This window comes from Strix uralensis, chromosome 5 (assembly GCF_047716275.1).
Source record: "Strix uralensis isolate ZFMK-TIS-50842 chromosome 5, bStrUra1, whole genome shotgun sequence".
In the NCBI taxonomy this organism is placed as follows: Eukaryota; Metazoa; Chordata; class Aves; order Strigiformes; family Strigidae; genus Strix; species Strix uralensis.
Window position 1 is genome coordinate 83,076,031 of NC_133976.1, and position 23,708 is coordinate 83,099,738.

Here is a 23,708-nt window from a genome sequence, read left to right on the forward strand (position 1 = left end):
GTGACAGAAAATGACCTTGAATTCTCACAGACAATCGCTGTGTACAAACCCCCTTGGCTAAACAATGCTAATGCCATATTTATCGGACTCTTCAAATCTCAATATTTCACCTGTTCTTGCTCATTTGTGTGGTCTTCTTGAGCAGGAACCCAAAGTGTTGCAAAAAATGATGGGCGAGGTGTATGAATTTTTGCATTCTTCTATCCAGGGTTAAGTCTTCACTACAGAAAAGCTGCGTTTTTCTCCTGAAATAACGAATATTTGCTATACCAAAGTCACTCTGACAGAGGCACTTCAGTTTTACCATCAAGCAAATTGATGGTAAATCAAAGTGAAGGAGAAGTTTTGAGGTCCCTGAAAAAGCACAGTGCTATCGCTAAGTTTTTATTAGTCATGCATTTGTGTCCTCAAGACAAAGGGACAAGAAGGGCCTGTTTATCTGTGAAGATTCAGGCAAGGGGACTGAATGATGCAGCCCCAAACACTCAAGCCATGTTATTCTCTGAGCGCATTCCACAGAAGAAAAGTGATTTCAGCAGGGGAGGAGGAGGCAGCGATGTAGGTACGCTCCCACACCTTCACTCTGAGAGCAGCCCCGGGAATACTTACTGGCAATAATTCACAGAAGACATTAAAGCAAAGACAGTTGCTAGAAAAAGATGTAAGTCAAAAATGCACAGCCAAGCCTCAGAGACCACTACATTACAAATTATACTACACAACACATGGAGAAAGAGCAGGATACAGTACAACAACACAAACTTGGGAGCCCTGTACATTAGGAGTCCCACAATGAACATGAAGTATAAATAAACAAATAAATGTGAAGCATTCACCACACTTAAGCCAGACACAGTGATGAAGAAGACAACTATTAAAATATTACAGGATGTTTCACATTCTTGATAAAATGCTGGAAGACCAAATAATATGGTTATGCAAAAAAAAAAAAAGTGTGAGAAAACATTGACAAACACTTGGTTATAGCAGAAACTGAAAAATAAAAAGTATGGGATGTGACTACAATGCTGGGGAGCTGGGCTCTGACCAACAGCCCCCACTTTCTCTACACAACACCAGGTTATTCAGGAGAGTTTGAAATATTCATGTATGGAGGTTTAATTTGTCATCCTAGCCAGGCTGGGAAAACACGTCAAATGCAGAGTATCTGTTCTGCTGACGATATTTAAGTTCGTGATGTACACAATTAGCTCCGGTGGGTCACGAACACCCATTTTTCTTGGCTACTAGCCAGCAGCTGCTGGCTGCAGATTCATGTGCTCTCCTTATCGTGAAACTGCCCTGCTTAATATAATGAAGCATCACAACCTTTCCCTGAAGGTGCATCTGCCAAAGACAGGCCGTGAAGGATGGCTTTTCAAACTGACCCAGGAAAAAGGGGTTGGATGAGATGCTGGCTTGATTAGAGACAAAAACAGTCACGGTGATGTGGCTCACATCCAGCTAAAGCCAGAGTGAGATCTCTCGAGTGTCTGGGGTACCCATGTACAGTCTGACTCCGAAGTTTGTTCCCTCAGCATGGTAACACCATGGTGAAACAGAGTACAAGGCACAGCAACAAACCTCTGCTGCAACACTGTGGGCGTGCAGCAGGCAGACCAAGCTTTCCCCGTGTTCACCATTTGTCCCCAGAGCTGGGGACTGTGAGACTGCTCCTGAGAAAGGAGCTGTGCTCAAGTTAACTGGCTTGTGGCCATACCGTACCTACCCCAACGCAGCTCCACTGTAAGTAGTGCTTCTCACTGCGAACAACTTTCCCAAGTCTCAGTCACTGGAACTAAACTTTCCCACACTTTGCCCTCTGCCTCAGTCTGGCTTTTTATGGAAGGGGAGAAACCACAACAAAAAAAGTGCTGCTATGCCCAAGGAAAGGGTTAAGGAAAGCAGCTGATTTTACCAACAGTAGCCAGCTCTTAACCAAAGTTTCCAATTGCTGTATTTTTTGGAGAAGATTATAATCAGAATTTGGCATGGCGCATAGAGAGGGGGTCAGATACCTTTTGATATCCTCAAGAAATGCAGCCCATTTTAGCAAAAATACATGGCTCAGAAAACTGCTTATTGCATTCATTCAGAGCCCTTATGGTCAAGGAGGTTGGTGCTTTGGAGGGAGGCAATTGCCACCCCTGTTTGCATCTAAGCCCAGCTGAGCACAGGAGGGTCAGTGTAGGGGTATATGGGAATTCCCTGCCAGCCCAGGCACTCATGTTTCCCCCCTGTGGAAACCAGGTTATAGGAAAAATGGTAGTGTGTGCCATACCATTGGCGCAGAGCCAGAGCACAAATGAAGCGTGATGCCAAGGAAGCTGGGACACGGAGGGTTTGTTTAAGATGGCCTGGGGAGCACTGGACACTGAATTCAGGTGACTGGCTGTAGGCTCCTCACCTTGTGGAGCACGACACTCCGCTCCTGAGCTCCAGCAGGCACCAGTGTAGCCCGTAATACAGCAAGGGACTGCTGCAACCTGCTCTTAGTCACACCAGTCCTCACCCGTACACTGGAATGACTCCTGTGTCAGATGTATTGCAGAGATCACCCCGAGCTGCCTCTGGATTGTGCCCTGATTTCCCTCGCTCCTGTAATTCATCCCAACACCGTGAGCAGGAATGATACCTCTGATCTTCAGAACCTCCGAGCACCTGAAATGTCAACTCAGTGGGATGCAGATATTACTGGTGTACTAAAGAAATGACCACTTAAGAGAAACATCAGGAAGGCTGTGTTAGACACACTGGTCTCGGTGTGCCTGGTCACTGCTTCCACTGCCCCGAGCCAGGACACCAGCTCATCCCAGCACCCAGGCTATGGCCCTGGGTAGACCCACGCTGGGCTGCATCTCTGCTTCCATCCCCACACCAGCACCCAGTCCCTTTCCCAGCGCCCCACACTGCAGAACTCCTCATGCAGCAACCGTGCCAGCAGGAGGTTAATTAAAAAACCACGTAGTTACCAAACACATGGTTCATGCATCAGCTTCCTTACAGCCGGGGTGTGATGGAGGAGGGTACACCTAAACCCGGGGCTCCCAGAGCTGCCTGTCAGGCAGAGCATGGAGCAGCAGCCCGTCCCTGCCTGCACTCCTGTTGTCTGGGGGCTGCCGCTCCTGGAGAAAAGGGAAACTTTAGTATTTAACTTACTTGCAGTGGAGCAGGAAGGCTCAGAAGTGAGAGACCAAGGCAAATGCCTCTGAAGGTGCAATAAAATGTGAGCGCAGTGGATTTTCTGGTGATGATATCCAAGGCAGATACACAAAATTTAACCTCATGAGGTTCTTCCTTTCCTTTTAGCAAAAGCTGAGGAGAAGGGCTTCTCTGTTGCTACTTTACCGCTACTGCTGGCAAAGCTTATTTTTTTAAGGTAAGAATATGTACTTTTGTTTAACCAGGTAAATGTTTTTTTATAGTTGGGGCTTTCCCCTGTATTATTGGGAGCTTAGTAATTTCCTAGTACTGGAATTGCTTGTTTAATGATGGGAGCTGGACAAATTCCTCAGCCTTTCTTCCAAAAGTACCCATCTGGCAAAAGCTATCAGGAACTCAGATAAAGAAAATCCCCCTTTAATAGCTTGGGCGGGTTTTAGGTCCATTGTAAGCATTCACCTGTTTGTGAGAGGGCAATGGCAACAAGTCACTTCAAGGGCCAAGGCATTTTCAAATGGAAGAAAGAGCAGGGGCACCAGTATGGAGACTCCTGTAACAGACTACACTCGTAATCACTTTTTTTTTTTTTTTTTTTGTCTAAGAATATCTTCTTTTAAAGCACAGTGGTGCACAATTTCAAAATAGTATGTCCTTCTGAAAACAAGCCAGATTTTTTACAAGCAGCTTCAGACTGGAGAGCTTAATGAGGCAATTTCCTTGCAGCCAGGCTTGGGGAAGGAAGGGGTGGTGGCACACGGAACACAAGACTTGAGCCTTCGGAGCCAACTTTGTCTGTTTCTGAACACCCTTATACATGATCATTTACACTGTTGTTATACGAACTTCGGATGGTCAATATGATGCTTCATTTAATGTATGAAAAGGCTAAAATCTCTAGGTAATCCTATAGAGAAATGGGACATTTCGGATGTCTTCATTTTGTACATAAAACCAATAAAGGGGCCCAGACTGGAATTGTCACAGTTTGCATGGATTTTATTTCATACAGGGATCCACAGGCCACTGATGTATTTTTTCTGTCAGTATTAGCTCTGGTCTACACTTACGTTTTGAACTTAAAATAATGTACCACTGAATTCTTTAAAACAAAGAGCACTATGGTAAAATGACCAGCATGTTGCATTCAGCATGAAAGAGCTTCCCAAAAAAGTGTAGCTATTTGCATACTAAAGCTCAGGTTTTTATTAGTCTGAGTAATAGATTCTGTTTAATTAGTCTTGCCTATGAAGCAGCCATCCAGGAGCTGAAATTGCCTGGCCAGGACAAGCCAAAAACGGTGAAACCTTTATTTTGCAGGTTGTCAAGTTCTACAATCAAAATCTAGTAAGGAAAAAACCCCCAAGGCCAGACTCATGAGCGAACCTCATTCATGCAGCAAAACGAGCTGGAACACACCAGCAGATGCAGCTCAAACTCTCCAGCCCTGATGACGGAGATACAACACTCGGCCACCCGAGGCTGTGGCTGTGCAATCGTTAATCCTGGCTCTGCGTGCTACCCCGTCAGCCAGCCATCCTGGTTTGCTGACCATCATGCCCAGGCCCACACCACTGCTTCTGCCGACGGATTCAGGTCACACGATGGGTTTTTACTCACCGTGGTACCTGCGGGACGACAGACCATACTGGCACAGCACAATGTCAGAGTGCTGTGGACAGATTTGAGCAACGTGTTTCATGCCAGATGAGATGCCAGCTAAGCCTGTCAGTGGCTTTTTAATACACTGGAATTGGCAAAAGAAGTTTACACCTGGCCAGTGCGACGTGTGAGCAAAGTGCCTGTACTCTTATATGAAAACTCTGAAAACCACATTTGCTGTGCACTTGGACCATTGTCTCAGACCGCAACTAGTTTTAACATGCATGAAGTATATCAGATGGATGATAATATCACAGGTGAAAGGAAAAAAAATTAATTTATTATGAGTATCTTATCAGCCCCATTGTTACAGTGTGACACAGCAAGTGGCTTATTTTATAGACAGGGCTATCACTTCTGTTTGCTTGACTGGAACTTTCTGTCAATCCAAAGTTAAGTGACACAATAAAAAAAATACAAAAAACCTATCAGGACAAGGAGCCTGGCCTTCCCATGATGCAGTGGGACCTCCAAGCTTCATGGGGATTTGCTGCAAGTGTACATATTTTGCTGCTGGACTTTGGTTTTGCAAGCTCTAGATAGCACTGACAAGAGAAAATTAAAGCTTTGAAAAAAAATCAAAGAAAAAAATATATGACTTGCAGTATTTTCAGCAAGTCTTCCTTGAAAGAACACTACAATGCACCGAAGTAATGGCCTTAGATTCTGCAATACAGGGACTGGAGCATTCCTTCAGAATATTGTAGGGTTGCCTTTGTTGTTTTTATTAAAATGTTTAAGTGTGTGTCACATGGATCAACTTCCCCATTCTTCTATATGGTCTGGTAGTTTTAATGATTAAAATAGTTCAGGTACTTTCCATTCCATAGTTTTATTTTTACTTCAGCATGTACAGAACTAAAAAGGCAATTAACTTTTGGGTTTCTTTTTTTTTTTTCTGAAACTTTTTCATCCCTGGGTGGTTTTACTAGCACACTTGAAATGCATCTGAAGGAAAAGAAGTGCTTTTCTGTGTCCGATGAGGAGTACCCTCGTGGCTGTGACATTTCTATCAAGCTGGCAGTGAAAATGACTGGAAGGAGGAATCAGCAGCGCTATGGCAGGATCTACTTACTCAAGCCAATAATAACTGAGGATTTCAACTTCCATTCATGACAATCTTGAAAGAAAGCACAAGCACCAGGTAAGATCTCGTGGAGTATTACACATAACTCATTTTCTTGAATTTTTCAACACGTCTATAATAAATATGCCCTCTACTGCCCCCCAGCTTCCAGTTTTAAACTGATGTTTATAGTGCACTGGCGAGCTATTAGGGGAGGCATCCCACTCAACTCAACCAGCAGGCTCTTGCTTTTCACTGGTCATCACTGGGATTTTCAGTCCTGACTGCTCTGAGCTGCAGGACTACCTCATCATCACCCACACAGCCTGTCTCCCTAGCTTTACTGAGTTAAATAGGTGCAAGACATCCTTCTCCATCTTGTAAAATCAAGGCTGGGCTGACAAATTAAAAAAAAAAAAAAGAAAGAAAAAAAATGGAAAAAGGGAGGGTATTCAAAAGACATTTTTAGCCTTTTTAGTAATGTGGCTTGGGTTTCTGCCATAGATTTTATCTAGCCATTCTCAAGTCTTCATTGGCACCCCATTCAAACAGAAGCTGATAGATGGTACCTTTCGGATGACAGTGGTCCCTGCCTCAGATCCCTCAGCAACTGAGTGGCAGCACACCACCTTCTCCACAAAGAAAATGATCACTCCTCTCAAATGCTGATAGCGGAGGGCTATCACAAGAAGGTAAACTATTTCAGCCATGCATCTTTTCTCTCTTTCTCCACTTTGAATCAAACCAGATCTTTTGTGACCGTAAGGGGACTGTGGATGCGTATTGACTGCACCTACTCCCACGGTGACAACCACTCTAAACCAGAATTAAACCACCAGATTAATTTCACAGCCAGGCAGGGCCGAGAAACAATAATGCACCCCTGGATCCACACTGGTCACGTAACACCCAGGTCTGCCTTGTGCCAGCAACCAGCCCCGCTTCGTTGCTCATCAACTCCAGCAGGCAGGGAGGTGTGCTGTGCAGAAGTGATGGACTTAGCTCCGGTCTCTTCCACAGTGCCTCAGGACACAGCGTTTTTTTGTATTGTGAGTTTTAAATTCCCCTTTTGCATCTCAGTTTTGGTCTTGCCTGGGAGAATAAGAAAGCTTACCCCAGCAAGCCTCCTAATGTTTATCAAAAACAAAATTTGGGAAAACATCTGGGTACATGGAAACCGGTCTGAGCCCTGCAGCCACCCAGCTTTTGGCCTTCCAAGATCGCTCTTATTTGGGAATACCAGTGTCCAGAGAAAATGTGTTATGGCAGCATTTAAGGAAGAAACCAAAGACTGAAAAACTACTGTTTAACAAGGTTCCATTTTAATTCTGCTAAATTTAAATATCGCTTAACCCTTGACAAGATCTTAGCTTTACGGCGAGGTGTTGTGCATCAGCAACAACAGAATAAGTAAGGCCAGCACCAGCCAAAGCCTGAGCCAATTAAACAGCTTTGATCAGACCAGTGAGAAATGACTGAAGAGAAGCGACACCGTATCTTCAGAGCCCTACCTGGGATGTCCCAGCTGCCAAGAGCTCAGCTTGGTAAGCCCAGGGAAGCGGGCAGGGATTGATACAAGCTGTGCCGAGCTCAGGCCAGTGGCAAGGCAGAGTCCTGAAATCCTTTGCAATGCCAAGGCTGAGGATAACCCTGCTCAGCAACTGAGTGGGTCATTTCTGAAGGGCTTTCAAAAGCCAAACCGCAACCCTACTCTCTTTTACAACCAGCAGCAGAAAAGTAACAGTAGGGCTGTTAAATGTAACAACATATGCATACAAACCATGCAAAATACTGTGCTATAACTCTAACAGATACTTCTTGATGCTTCTCCATTTCCTGACCAGATTTAGGAGCCTGGATCCAAACCCTGGGTGCTTTGCTGAGTGCTCAGAGTCCCCAAGCTGGGAATGCTGCAACAGCCTTCTGCCAATTTTGTGTTAAAGGGTGGTTGGTTTTCCACATATACATTCATCACTTCACAAATAACTGTTAACGCCCCTGATCTCTTCCTCTTTCTTTAATTGCAAAACGGAAACCAGAAAGGACTTTTTTTAGGTGAGGGACCTGGTATGATAAATGGAAAGGATGCTGGAGATATCTGAAGTGACGATACTGTTCACTGGTCATGTATGCATTGCTTGGATAATCTAAGAAAGCAGCAATCAGACATGCATTAAAGAGTTGGGATTTACATAAATTCCAGCATGGAACGTGTCATCTGTAACTCCTAAACACAAAAGATGGTTGGATTCCTCCACTGGTTCACATTTAAGCCCCAATTCAAACCTCCCCAAAGCACATGCTTCATTGTTGACATAAACAGGGATTCCTTCCCAAAGCAGAGCCTTCGTGTGCCGAGCGCTGGCCTTTAGCTCGCCGACATTCTCCAAAACAAGAGCCTGCAAAGCTGCTGTGGGAATATCATGCCCATTTACTACATTTACTGTATCTCAGTGATCTCACATCTAATGGACGCAGTTTAAAAACAGAAATATTTTCCCTCCTAAATGTGTCTATTTTTGCTACTGTAACAAAGAGCATCAATTACAGATAAGTGACTATGTCTGTTTTTCCATCTGCAAGAACAGAAAATAGTAATTTGCTGTTCCAAAGGGCTTTTCATGCAGACTAGCGAGGACTTCTCATTTAAAAAAAAAAAAAAAAACCTCATCTATGCCAGAATTTCTCCACTTACTATTGCTACATTATTGTAATAATGCAATATATAAGATGACTAACATTAAGCATCTGAAAGATGGCACATTTTTCTCGGCAATTTTTTTGATCTTTTCAGCACTTGCAACAGTACTTTCTAGATTCAGTTCCACTGTTTGCTGTAAGAGTCAGTTTGTTGGTTTCCTGTTGCTCGTGTGGGCATTTCTCATAGCAACAGGAGAGAACAATGTTTTCAGAACTGGAAAAAGTGAGAGTAAAGCCAAAACACTGGCAGGGTGATCCAGGGGCAGATGCCATGCCTGAAATCATACTCCCTGCGTAATGTGACTTGGGATTTCAAGCTGATAATCTCTGTCTAACAGGTATACTTTGCAACTGTGAAAAGCTGCGAGTTTACCCTGCTGTAATAAATGCCGTGAGCATTTATTGGAAAAGGGTATTTTAAAGAAGCTGTGACAATCCATCTGCGTTATACAGAGCTGTATGAGCTGAGCGAGGGTTCCCCACCGGAGGTCGGGGGCAAGTCTCTGACCAGACTATCTATGGCCGGCCCGTGAGCTCCTCCGGCAGCGATGGTTGGGCTGCGGAGCCGGTTCCTCGGGGGCCCGGCTTCCTCAGCGCGCCAGCCGAGGCTGTATTTATGAATGGATCTGACGGAACTCCGCCATGAGCCCGCGGTGTAACTGCATCACCCCATTGTTGCTACACACGCACAGCACTCACTGGGGAACAAAAAGCTGAATGAAGCGGAGCAGCTGCCAACTCAGGCAAAGACAACTTAGGAAACTATCTCATTCTTCCTTTCTTTTGGAGGCTATTTTGTCTGTTGTTTCCTTGCATACAAAATGCGGTCTGCAACAAATAAGGCAGGATAAGATACAGCGAGTCCTGTTACTTGGTTCCAAAACCACAGGCCCTAAACACTACAAAGGAGGGGATAAATGGTGTATGTGCTGTAGGGACAATGTTCAAATGCTATCCATTCAAGATAGATTTCCACGATTTTATACTGTGGCTCAACAGAAACTGAATTCTTGTGTGTGGTGGTTCTGAACGTTGTTTCTGTGCAGAAATTTGCAGGGATCTTTAGGAAGGGACTTTTCAGACCTTGTGAAAAAAAAAAAAAAATCCCAGCACTGACATATGCAGCACATTTAAGCGGAGATACTTTAAATGCCATTTATTATGGATCCAGTCTTCAAAACAGCCTGCCTCCACATTTTCAAGGGCTCACAGCCAGCTGTTTCGAAAAGACTTTAAGAAAAGCTTGGTTCCTTTTTTCTTTCTACCTCAGGCCCTTAAATATGCTTTGGATTTTCAAAACCGCTCAATACACACCAGTTCCTATCTGCAAACAGACTTTTAAAAAGGACTTGTGCCCATGTACAAGCCTACGTTCTGGCTCTGCATGAAAACCTTTCCCCTGCTGATGATGCTAGGGAGGACAACTCCTTTTGTCATCCAGATACAACCTTGAGAGCTAGGCTCTAGGAAGAAGATAGTCCTTATGTACACATACAACCCTCACTATTCACAGAGCAAACTGGGCCAGCCCTTCTGGAGGCTATGGTGCTACAGAGTTCATTACACAAACAGCTACTAACCAGACTAATTTGGGATCTAACCTTGCCAGCTTTTGTCAATGATGTAGGCCTGAACACATTTTTAATATGAGATAATTGCTTCTGCGTTTCAGTGCACTCAGCCTCATAGGAAGAGGTTGAAAGGGACCTCCGGAGGTCACCTGACACAACCTTCTGCTGAAAGTAGGGTTATCTTTAAAACTTAGTTGTGTGCCTAATTCTCACTGACTTTAGCCTACAGAATTCTGGTCCGAAGTGCTCTGTAACAGGTAAAAGAGCATATCTGCCTACCCCTGCAGTAGTTTCTTGAGCTTCTCAGAAACCTTAATGTATTTTTCCTCCTCAAGGAGATCTGGGGTACCAGAGCATGGAAAGGCTCAGGAGTCCAGGGCATTCATGCCCTGCACATGGTTTATGAGAACACTTCCAGGCACGGCCAGAGAGGCCGTTTCCAGACGCATGGCTAGGGAGCTGACACAGTACTCTTACAGGAGGTGAGGAGATAGATTTGCCCAAGACAGGTCTGTGGCAAAGCAGAATATTGATTGTAAGGTCTTAAAATGTGCCCTACCCATTCAGCTACCCTTCCTCACATCCCGTAATTGTACGCAGCAGGGATGTTCGTATCCTCCTCTGAAGCATCTGGCTCCACCAGGGACAGGATACTGCACGCACTGGAGTGCTGGTCTGGGATGCTGTGGAAATTCCTGACTTCCCGAGTTGTTTATTTTTCCATTGCAATGACCCACCAAGAGATGCGCAGGGAGCTTGGCAGCTTCCTGTGAGTAGGTCAGTTAACTCTTTGTCCACCAGCAAGCAACAGCAAAGAAAATGTTTCCACCCTCTGGCAGCAAAACAGGTCAGAACATGCAATCCCCGTCCTGCAGAGCTGTGTGAAGCTGTGTTGCACTAGCTCTTAGTGACTCTTTGGGACAATCATGATCAGAAAAGACAATTCAGATATACCATGCAAAGCTACTTTCACTACCTGTAAGGCTGCTGAGCTTCTCAGCTTCTCCAAGAGTAGCTCCCTGGTGTTTATTCTGGTAGGTGGAAGGAGTAATGAAACTGAGGTTTGCACGGCCTCGTTGTCACTGTCTCTTCAGACTGTGATTCAACCTTCACCAAATGGCCCAGGGCAGCTATTTATCAGAAATAACTGTTATCCCTAGAATGACATTGGAAGGATGCCTTGTACTATCTGGTCTAAAGTCCAGAGCTCTGCTTTGGATTCATACAAGGATAGCCGACACCAGTGGTTTTTTGAGAGAAACACTTGTGCACTGGCTGTTTGCTTACCCAACAGCTGGGTTCTAGATTAAATGCTGTTTATTAATAAGAAATTATTGGTCTAATTCTTAATGAAACATCCATTAAAAACATTATAGCCAAACTCCAGTCTCAGTCACACCAGTGTAAATCTAAGATAACTCCACTGATTTCAACCTCTTGGTTTATGCTGCTATTTCCTAGCAAACAGACAGCACCTGCAAATTATCATTATAAAACAGTAAAAGTTCAGAAAAGCTTATTGCAGTTAAGTTGCATCAGGATTTCATTATCATTCTCTGTTTTCAAATGCTTGCAACTTCGAAGCTGAAATTTTTCATGCTTCACCTCAGACAGTGGCAGTTTTTGGAAAACCAGTAAGAAAGTCTCATCATCTGTTTTCACACTAAGCGATCACACACACCAAAAGAAAAAGAAGCAGAAGCCCCTGGGACCCTCTGGTCGGGAAGGACTCTCCCCCAGCTCTCTGCCATTTCCTGTGGGGTTCCAGGAGGCACGGGTGGGGCGGGACGTTTTTCCTCTGCAGAGCTACAGCTTCTGTGAGTTCCCTTGCTTTTCCACCATGTGATGCTCCTGAAGCCTAGGAGCTCTCATTTCTTCCTCTTCCCTAAACTCCCCTTTGAAAACAAAATCATTCACACAGTGATGATGAATTAATTGTGTCACTGCAAGAATAGCTCTCGGGCAGCAGAAACTGGGAAGTGAGAGAACTGAAGCTGTTCATTCAACTTTAATTAAGTCCCAGCGTAAAATATATTACAATAGTCTTTACTCTTCATTAACACAGCCTTGGGCTAACTCTTACACAAGCTAGCCAGTGCATTTTTTCCAACAATATATTTTACAGATGAGGCCGATATTACCACCTATGGCTAAGACTGTCCCATACTTCTCTGAGATACTGTTTTCTGTTGCTTTTCTCTCTCTCTCGCTTTAGCACGTGCAATTAAAGTTTCCAGTCTGGGGCCCTTTTGCATTTTGCTAATGCAAAAGTCATGGAGAAAGTTTCTACCAAAATATTTCTCCCATTTCCAAATAGCTGGCTAGGGAAAAATACATGATTTTGCCCAAGTTAAAAATTCTGGCCACCTTTGCTTGGGCTGAGACTTCAAAGCTTGCAGGAGACACGCTTTGAATTAAAGCCACCTCTGCCATGACAACGGAAACATCTTGAAAAAAATGACAGCACCTCTAACTTCTGCAAACACTTAAATGTTTTAGTGATTAAATTATCCAGAAGCTCCTTTTGTCTCGAGTGTGCTCTGTCTTGGGGGCCAAGACTCTCCTCTGTGGTCTGTGCTGCTGTGGGCTGAGACCAGGAACAAAGGGAAGAAAGCTTGTGTCTACCCAATGCCAACAGACTCCTGGAGAGGAGATAAGATCAGTAAAATCATAAAATACGAGGTTGGAAGGGACCTCAAGGATCAGCTGGTCCAACCTTTCTTGGCAAAAGCCTGGTCTAGACAAGATGGCCCAGCAGCCTGTCCAGCTGAATCTTAAACCTGTTCAATGTTGGGGAATCCACCACTTCCCTGGGGAGATTATTCCAATGGCTGATTGTTCTCATGGTGGCAAATTTTCCTCTTGTATCCAATCAGAATCTCCCCAGGAGTAACTTGTACCCATTAAGCCTCATTTTTTCCACACAACTTGCTGTAAAAAGGGAGTTTCCATCTTCTTTGTAGCCACCCCTTAAATACTGGAACATGGTGGTAAGGTCTCCCCTAAGCCTTCTCTTCTCAAGGCTGAACAAACCCACTTCGCCCAGCCTTTCCTCCCATGGCAGGCTGCCCACTCCCTTGATCATTTTTGTGGCCCTTCTCTGATCCCTCTCGAGCCTGTCTACATCTTTTTTGTATAACTGGGACCAAAACAGAACACAGTATTCCAGGTGTGGCCTGCCAAGCACTGAGCAGAGTGGGATAATGACTCCTCTATCTCTGCTGGCGATGCCTTGGTGATGCAGCCCAGCACCCTGTTGGCCTTTGCCGCTGCAGCACACTGTTCACTCATATTGAGCTTGTAATGTTAAAATTGTAAAATGTTAAGAGTCCTTTGTTATTTGGGAAGAGTGATACTTTTTTTTTTTCCAAAGGCATGTAAGCTCAGCCAAATCTGGGAAGATTTTCACCAGGATGGCAAAAAGCATGTTTCTAACAAAACCCCATCTGCTCAATTTCAAAGGAAAGGCATGAAGAAATTTTCAATGCAAAACCCATCTTTTTTTCTAACCACTTAAGAACTACTAAGCTGTTTTGGCAGGTATTTTCTTTCAGACTGAAACAATCAGAACAGAAAAATTCAGCACAAGAGATCGTTTGTCCTATCTGCAAGATGCTGCAAAAGGGCCTTACATTAAGAAGCACTGGGATGCCTGAGAAAGCTTCAATATTTCCTGTAATAAAGAACATGAACTTTAAGTATGTATCAATAAGTATCAAATGAAGAAAACTCCCAAGACACCAAAAAAGCCCTCCTCAAATGTCATTGTGTGCAATAAGCTCGCAACAGGTTTGGAAAGTCAATTAACATGGGCTCTACCATACCAAGGAGAAAAGAAAATTCCACCAGCAAGACACCCGACTGGGACTTTTCTTCTATCCCTACAAGCCTTCACAAACACCCCTAGTACACAGACTGAGCAAGGGAAGAGTCAGCTGGGATCTCAATTCAAGCAGGGCTTCACAGGTGAAGCAGCAAGGCAACAGCCAGGAACCAGAAAGAAACACATGGAGAAGTGCAGTAGGAAAACCCACGGGTGTAATCCCGACAGCAAGGAGCAGCTACATGAGTCAGCGGCTTCATCGAGCTTTGGAAGACCTTCTGAATGTGACCCCATACAGCACAAACTGCAACAACCCAACTGAAAGGTGACTAAGGAAGAGATTACTGCAGCAAGGGCTGCAACAGAAAGGGATGCTCAAAAACCTCTTTGTTGGCAAAAATAATGCGTGAGGGAGGGAAATGCTCTACCCTGTGACCAGGGAATAGAGGCAAAGCTAAGTATCTTGCAAGGTCCCAGTGACGTAGCCCCTGTGGCCTATGTGTTGAGCTTGCCTGCCCTCACCTAAGTATCGTCAGCACCATGCTGTCACTGCTACCCAAACCTCCTGGCAATGCTGAAAAAGAGCAAGAAGGGAAAAGATCTTTGTGACTGCATGGGGAAACTGTTAAAGGAGATGAAGATCCACCCTGGACAACTCCCTGACACCTCCAGAAAGACAGAACGCAGCTACTCAATGGTTGATCAAAACCTGCCAAACACCAGCAAGGGCTACCTTGGCATCTCCCTTCCGAAAAGTGCCAAAATGCTGTGGAACACAGTACCAGAAGCTTATCTGGAGCTTACTGATACGGGAAACATGGTCTGGTGACAGAAAGATGGCATCGTTAATCAGATGGCGCAGGAACAAAACGATGAGCTCTGCTGAGGCTAACTGTTCTAGGTCTGGGTTTTGGTACATGAGCACCACTTGCTTCTGTCCACAAAAAGGACTTCCAAATGACTACCCAGGGATTTCTGTGGGCAGTGATGCGCCTCACAGCAGCAGAAGCAGGCACGACCTTGTGAAAGTTCCCCTAAACTTTCCAATTATTCTCTTTCTCCGCAAGCCTCCCTGTCCCTCCCCTGCCATCATAAGGGCTATTTGTGTTCCCGTTCCTCACCCCCATGCTGTCATTCCCTCACTCTCATCATTATCCTTGTCCTGCTGACTACCAAGTTGGTCCATCAGGCTGTAATTTCTAGAGCTGTAGTACAACGAGCTCACAGACAACGATGGCTACAGAAACTCTTCTCATCCCCATCTCCTGCCCTGTGCTACAGTGCTCAGCACTCCCAGCTGTTTGTGAGGCTGTTCTCGGAAATCTATCAGTGAACAGTCCAGTTTAGAAAACAAGCAAGCCCCCCCGACCCCTCAACTCCAAAACAACAAGTGGTCCTTCCCCCCTATTTAAGCTGGATCAGTGCCAGGATGGGCTTGAAACACAAGTATATGAACAGTTGTGTGGGCATACATGAGCAAAAACAAGCATGAAAATGAGCAGCAGCCGAGCAGGAACAACTTCAACTGGCATCATCATGTAACAAGGAAAATCACAGCAGTGGGGCACCGACCTTTCAGACACTCTGTGGAGTTAAGTTATAAAGGAAGCTCCTAGCAGCTAGCATCGTTTTCCTGATTCTATGGATATTCACAACCTTGGCTGAAGACAGCACCTTTGCTAACAAGATGTTAGTCTCTCTCTAAATCCTCATCTTCCTCCACCTGGTTTCTAATGCCCTTCTCACACCTTCCCACTTGTCTTAAGAGTCCTCCTGGACATTTGCTGGATGCAGCATTCAAAACTCATCATGTTACATCCAGCCACACAAACATCCAAGGAGAAAAATTAATTCAGCCAGTAACTGCCAATATCAGTATCAATAACAGATAATTCTTCTTATTGACATAAATGAAGTAAACTTAATGGATTTACCCAGCCTAAATGTAACAACTGTACAAATGAGCTTTGTGTAATACTCGCACCAGGCCGTGCAGTCTGAATTGTTATATAGGATACTTCTTCTTGCACATTCCTGCTGCTTACTGTAATGCATCACCACTCTGTTTCTCCACACTTATAAAACAGACCCAAAAGAGCAATTGCCTGTATAGAATTTTCATTTACACTGAAATAAACGTATGTTAAATTTCTGCAGCTGCTGGATTTACATTATAACCATTCAGAATTGGAAATGTTCCTGTTTCTGTGCAAAACCCAGTTCCAAACAAATGAATGGGAAGCCTCAGAACTGCACTTGAAAATTAGGATCAGTCTGATTGAAAGAAAAAAAGAAAAACCAAAATTCTTCCCTTTCTGTTAAACTGGACGATTCCCTTTTAACCAAAATGCAGAATGTTGGCTGGAAAAAACAAACCTTCTCTTGACAATGTTATCACAGCTCTAATACTTGCAGAGTGTATTTACTCTGCAGAGTAAAAGCAGTAAGAAGCTTTATAGTTAGCACACGTTATGGATGACGCATTGGGAACTGATACTTTGGGTATCAGTTACATACTTACTATGGTAAAAAAACCACTATCTTATTAGTGACCTGCATTTCAGAAAGCCTCACTCATTTTCTTTCAAGTGACTTTCATCACGGCAAAACCCGTCAGCTTCGCAAGAGATGAAACTCCTGTTTATCCACAGACCAAGCGGTTTGGATTTGCAGGAGTTTAAGCCCTCCCTGCAGCGTCCCAACAACACAGGGGGGCAGCGGGAGAGGCACCAGCCCTCGGGGAAGGCACCCTAAGTGCTCCTTTCAGTCCCCTCGGCTTTCTGCTGAGAGTGCCACGCAGAGCTGTCAGGTTTGGGTTTTTCTGACGTCCCCACTAGAAGCTGACCCCAGACCAGAAAACTCACTTTTGAGTGAGTTTAAGCACCACTGAAATGCTATCCGATTCACCTCTCCTACCGACGACGGGACTTTCTGACAAGCCAAGAAAAGCCCTTCATGGGGCGAGCTTAGCAAAGTGATAAGACAAAACCCCAGACAGCCTGGGTTGCACCTGTCTCAGTGCCAGTGCTGGAGGATTAGCTCATTATTCACTTCCTTCAAGCCAAGGAATTTTAGATGATACTTCAGCGAGGGCCAGAAAAGCAGTTTCAAGGTTGCGAACACAGGACCAGTGCACATACTGGTTTACCTTATGCCTCGGGGATGTGTCTGCCTGCTCGCCCCATCGCCCAGGAGGGTACCCAAGGCAGCTCCCCCCTACAGCACGCCTGACCATCAGCCAGGGCAGGCAGAGCAGGCTCTCCCCACCAAGCTGCTGAACAAAGCATGAATGAAAATTGATCCTGGGAAGCTGAGGAGCTTCGGACATTCACAGTACCGCAACCGAGGTGCCAAGTCCACGCCTGCAACCTGCTCGCTCTGGGAGCACCCCCTTTTCCTTCTCTCCACTGGCCTTTGAGGAGCAGGCCAGGTTTGATGGCTCGGTTCTCCACCGTGCCCTCAGAAGTGAAAGGAGAAGAGAAACGCGGGACACTCACCACATCTGTGTTTGTGATCTTGGCCAGGAGGTCCGTGAGGCTGTCCCCGTCATCGAGCTGAAGGCCACAGATGGCTGCTCCCACACTTCCAGTTGCTATCATTGACGGTGGGTACATGGCAAAGTTAAAATCTGTAAGAACAGATCTGGGAATTAGTCCAAGCCCAGAAGAGAAAAGCTGCAAAACATCAGAGGCAAGCAACATAAAAAAACCACACCCAAGAATAAAAAACGGGGAAGTAGAAGAAAGGGAAAAGTGCCACTCTTTTTGGTCCGGTGGAGCTCATTAGTCACACTGCTCATCACAAGCAGTCAAAGGAGGGGTAACAGATCTGCGAATTAAAATGGAAATGCGGTTCGGTCTTTTATTCTCACTGATGCATAAAGTAAACCTGGACAATTTTTAATAGTCTTTCCCTAGTTTTAAAGAAAAGGAAAGAGAAGAAGGAGGCTTTCTGTAATTTATGTCAGAAATTTGGGCCTCGGTCACATTAGAGCTCTCTGTATAACCAAAAACTAACTGGAATAAGGTATCACAAAGGACCAAACTGAGATTTTTAGTCACGTCAATTTTTAAAGACTTAATTAACTCAAGCATTTAAAGACCTGTCCAGGAAAGAGCTTTTAATTAACCGTTCATCTTTACCACCTTTGCAATTAGAAGTGAGAACACTTACAGCCCATAGCTACGTAATCAAAGAAAAAACAAAGATCACATTTGTCATTACTACTATTTCTTAATCAACAAGTTGAAAACACATTTCAAAACTTCCCCTCACACATCTGTGGAGATCAGGAGAGAAATGAAAATAAAGCTCAATGTTCTTGTGACCTTTATAAGGCAATTTTATGGTATATGATACTGCCATAGGTACTGGTTTATCGGCACGTCTTACTAAATACCAGGTTCCAGGAGATCTTCCAGGTTACTGGTATCTTCCTAAAATGAAACTTGGTTTGCAAGTTCTTTGGTTCAACAATAACTCATTAACAAACCCTCCTCTACCAGTTTTCGTCTGGGGGGACTGGAGGAGGAGGAAGAGGAAACCCAAGTAATACCTAATATGAAATAAACCACAATCAATATATTCAGTCTATTTACAGAAACAGATTGTTACAGAAAACTGCCCTTCTGTTAAGGGCAGATCCCAAGTCCTCTCTGTTCAGCTAGCACAAATTCTGTAACCCTGTTGATGTCTGCATAACCGCTCAAGTTTTAGACACATGAAGAGTTGTTCTCGGCCTCCCAGACTCTGAGCTGGCAGATACTGCAATAGCTGTGGAGACGGCATGTTCTTCTCCAGGCTGGAACATGTCCCTAGGACCACGAGGAATGAAGCAGTCAGGTAAGAATGGCACTCGAGTTGTAACATCCATCCGGATGGACTGGAGGGGGGATGTTAGAAGTTAGAAGTCCTTCCTGCCAGGGGAGCTCAGCAGGCATCACACTCTGACAAATGCTTCTGAAGGAGCAAACTCCCACTGACTGGAGCAATGAATATGGACTGCCATTATTATAAAAATAATAATTATGCACTATTGCGTTAGTAAGAGCCCACTGTACATAGGAAAGCTGATGACCTTGGAAATTAAGTTACATCTCCCCCACTAATGAGTGAGTCAACGGGAGAGCCTTGACTCCTACTTATCAGTGCAAGACACAGCCCTGAGGATACTGATCTCAGCACATGTCGAGGTAACAGGAATTGCACTTTCATGATCAAAATTGCTTTCACATTGGCCTCACGTGGATTTATACACACGCATGCAAGGACTAGCCCCATCTAGCCTGCAAATGGGAAGAGGTTACCCAATGCAGAGCACATGCGCTCTACACAGAGACCACCCTATCCCCAGTGCCTCAGGCTGTGGTTGCACTTACCATCGGACCAGACCTCAAGAGCAGGCCATAAATACAGTGGGATTTTAAACCCTCAAAACGACCCTTTTTTATACCATTTTGCCTCTCTTCTTACTCACTGCTACTGCCGGGGGCCCCATGACTTGGCTCTGGGTGACTTGCAGTAGCTCGTTTCTGTGGGTTGATCTGATAGCTAGTGGCTCCATGGGAGAAGTGTGATCACTGGCCCACCAGTTTAGAAAGTCCAATACGAAGAGCAGGAATGGCTGAACTCAGATAACAAGAGATTTTTATAAAGATTACAAATATTTATGTGCTTGCATGACTGTCCAGGGTCTCCTCCTGGACCACAGAGCAAATAACAAACATCTATAAAACTGAAGAATGTTCAAACATTTATGGAAGACACCTACCATCCCCAAAACCTGCTCTCATCTACACAGAGTGATTCATCAGCAATCCCACTAATTTCTTTAGAAAGGGGAAAATTAAAGCAGACTACATCTCCATGGGTCTGTTTCTCCTCTTGTACACACTGCATTTGCTTCGGTTTGAGAATCCCATGTGTTTGCATTGGCGTGAATGAGGCTGCACTTAGCCAACGTGGCCCTAAAGTGGGAAGCAACTCCCACACTTAATCTTTGGATTTACCAAAGTGTCTCCTAGTTACGCATGGGAACTATGGGTGGCAATGGACTTTCCATAATTTACCCCTCTCTGTCTCAAGTTTTGGGGAAGATGTAGAAAAAAGATGATGCAAAACCTCTCAAACTCTGCCGGTGTTTGGACAGTCCCTACGGAAGCTATGATGCAGTGGGTGAGAACCAAAACCCACCCCCTCCCACCCATCATTCGAGCCAGCAGCAGGGAGAAACGAATCCACACAGAGGCCTGGATGGACCCACACCCTCATGCGTGGTCTCTGAGCCACCGTGGAGCAGTTTCACCCAGACCCGAGCAGCTGGTGGGGAGACCCAAGCAACAAGGAGCTCCCACGTCTTGCACTCAACGCTCAGCGCTGGCCAGGCACAGTGGGTTGAGTGAAGGACACAGCTCCAGCCCGCCCTCTGAACTTCCTTGCCTCCTAGGGGCTTGCATCAAGACCTTCACATTATCCCAACGCCGGTTTTCTTGTGGTTGATTTTACATCTACTCCCAGAAACCGTCTTCCTAGGAAGCTGAATAAAGAGCCACAGTGCCCCTGCCAACTAGCACTGCTGTAGGTCTGCTTCCACGTGGGGTCACATGAGAACATTTCTATGCCCAATAACCTTGTTAGTTCCCTTAATGTCATTCATAATGCAAATGAGACAGCGAGCGAATGGCCAGAGGCCCAGAGTGACTAAAGCTCAGCATCCAGAAAGTCTTACATTGCCTCTAGCTCTAAACTAACTTCCCTCCATAACAAGCACCATAAACTTGGCTATCAAAGCTACACATGCCCAGTCTTTGTTGTACAACAGGCAGCGATTTGTATCACTGGCTTCTATTTTTAGCATATTAATTAACTACTGCAACTGGTGAGGCAAGTGTCTCCAACTGGAGAGTGTGGCGCCATTGTCTGAAGTCATCACCTCATCTCGCGCTATTGAAAATCATGGCAGTGACCCTCCTGCTGATATGAATTTAACCTGACATGCCCACAAAGGGATGGGGGGTGGTGCACCAATTTTGTGCACATGGTTCTCCACATCACCCTGGACCCTATTAGTGTGGAAAGAGCTCATTGAAAGAAAAGAAGCCACATTGTGCTGGGCCACCTAGAGGGTTGAATAGAAAAGGCTGAGGAAAAGAGCAGGCAGCGGAATAAAGGCCATAATTAACATATTTCCATATTCAAGCAAAGCAATAACTACGTGAAATGTTTGTCAAGGTGCAATGAAAGCATAAATATTAAGTACCGTATCTGAGGGGATGCAGAGCCCCCCTCTGAGTCTCTTACATTCCATCAAGAAATTCAAAACAAGCTTTTTACACGTTATTTTCAATTATAAACCTCTATCCCCACTTCTCCCATGACAACAAGCCAAGTCCTGCCATCCTCGCTCAGTTTTCCCCCAGGTAAAACTGTCCCCAGAATTAAGTCAAAAGCTTGCCCTGAGATCTAAAAAAAAAAAAAAAAAAATCAAAATAAAAGGGGGAGAGAGAGGACCTAAACACGTGAAGCTGAAACATATGCTTTTACTTTAAATTCCTGTTGGAGATAATGAACCCTGAATTACAGAAGGAATCTTATAAAAAGCACTTCTCACTGGACATCCAAAGCCAGGCTATGGGCTAAATCCTTGCAGACCTATGTGCAACCTTGGCTAATGGGCACCCAGAGCCTGCACTGAAGGCATGGCTCTGACTCTAACCTTGTGATTTATGCAATTCCACAGGAAAGTACAAGAGAGGAGTAAAAAGTCAGAGGAGTAGTGCAGCAACGTGTGGTCTACGAGAACCTGAGCACATAAACACTTCAAGGGAAGATACTGGGTTGTCAGAAAGCAGGACTTGTTTTAACCTTCTATTCCCAGACAATAACTAGAGAGCATCCCATCCCCATTTCAGTATCACCTTTTTCCTAAAGGATCTTAAAAACAAGGGATCAACCTTGCACAAACCCCACTGACTTCAGCACTGGAAATAAAACAAGCCGATACAAGAAACAGTGCCCTCGGAAACACAGCCACCTCTGGGCCGGCCAGCCAGAGTCATCGAGCGAATTCAAGGTACCCTGAATCTGCACCCTGCTTTCAGACTGGAGCTCACGTGTGGCACACGTAATCCACGGTCAGGTTCTAGGACCCTGCGCACCACGGCCGAGCTGCTTTGCTGGCTCTCTCCTGATCGAGTGGACTTCACTACCTCCGAGCCAGGAAAATGCAAGGTTGACAGTCAGTCTAAAGCAGGGGGGAACTGAAGGCAGGAACCCAGAGAGGTCCTGCAAGGGGAAGCCCTAACTCGCAGCCAATAAATGAAAACTGCCGGAAGGAAAAGAGCACTGACAAATATCCAGGCTGAACGTGCTCGGTGTGCCAAAGCCAGGTGGGAACTCTACCTTCTTACAATGACCCTTGTTACTGCTCTGGCCACTGGTTGGGTTTTTTTTAACAGCCAGTTTTCACCTCTATAATTTGATAAGAGGTTTATTTTCAGACTTGCAAACACAGAATCGGAAACTGCTGTCTTGAGGAAGGTAATGCTTCTCATGGGAAAAAAAAAAGAAAAAAAAGGAATGTTGTCTCCATCAGGAGAACACAGTCATGACAGTCATTCATAACAGTTTATAAAATGATACAGATAATGGTCAAACTTCAGCCAGCCTCAAACTTCAGCCAGCCAGCGATTGTACTACGAAGACAAGCATGGATCTATACTTAACCAGCGAAGTTTAAAAGAAAGGTCTAGGGGAAACAATGTAAGTAGTGCATTTAATTCTTGCCTGATTCAAATGCAATTCCAGCATCAGTGTGCCTTTTTTTTTCAAACGCAAAAAACCTTTTTTTTTTTTTCAACTGGAATTACACCAGCTTGTATCAGCAAAGGCTCTCTTTCCTCCATTTCCTTCCACCTCATCTTCCCAGATTTGATGGGTCCTACAACTTAAGGAGTGAGTCTGCTCATACGAAACACTCCCCAGGCCCTGCTTACTTGTTGATGGAGCTTCCGTGATTCTTGTGACTTCATTTGGCTGGAAAGCTCAATATACTGATATGAGCTGCCTCTCCCAAGAACAAGCAAGAGCCTTCTTTTGTATGGCAATAAATTCATGTGGATTATTCTTTCTTCTGTCATGCAAGAAGTATTTGTGCAACCACTGCCACTTTGCAGCATGTATTTTATTTCTAAGAGATTAATCCACACAATGAAGCCCCTGTGGACTTCTTTCCTTCCCTCTGCAAAGAACAGGTCCCGAATAAAACTCGTATCACACTTTTATCCTCTGCAGGGTCAGAGCCCAAGAACTCTTACACTGGCTGAGAGGGGAAGGATTGCCCAGCAGACTTGCCCAGCAGGAGTCCTGAGATCCAAACATGCCTCTTGGTGTTACAAAGCATTCTGTGTGGTTACCCTCCAGATCACTCCTAGGGTTGTGGGCCTCATCTTGCAGTCTTTGCTCAGACAACACTCCCATTGACTTCCACAGGACTTCTGTCTGAGTAAGGACCCAGGATTTGGCCCAGAATTTAAAAAAAAAAGCCTTCTCAGCTTTCAAATGTAGATGATTAATGTCCCAGAAACAGTGGGCAGAGGTTTGGCACACTGTACAAAACTGACTTAGAGATGAAATTTTCCTCTTTCTTAGTCTCTTTGCAGACATGATCCCAGAGAGCAAAAGGACAATCTCCATTGGGCTCACAGATAAACAGGATCCTCCCATGCTG

The 23,708-nt window shown here is 44.9% G+C and overlaps 1 protein-coding gene across 2 annotated transcripts in view; it reads right to left on the bottom strand.

Annotated features, from left to right (window-relative positions):
- Window positions 1-23,708, bottom strand: part of CCND2 (cyclin D2) — a 37,327-nt gene that overhangs the window by 4,224 nt on the left and 9,395 nt on the right. For both annotated transcript variants that reach the window (XR_012629331.1, XM_074872033.1), the window contains one exon: window positions 17,479-17,609. Coding sequence is in view for 1 of the 2 variants with exons in the window: in XM_074872033.1 (XP_074728134.1) it covers window positions 17,479-17,609 (131 nt within the window). In the remaining variant the exon portion in view is untranslated. The remainder of the gene's footprint in view (window positions 1-17,478; window positions 17,610-23,708) is intronic.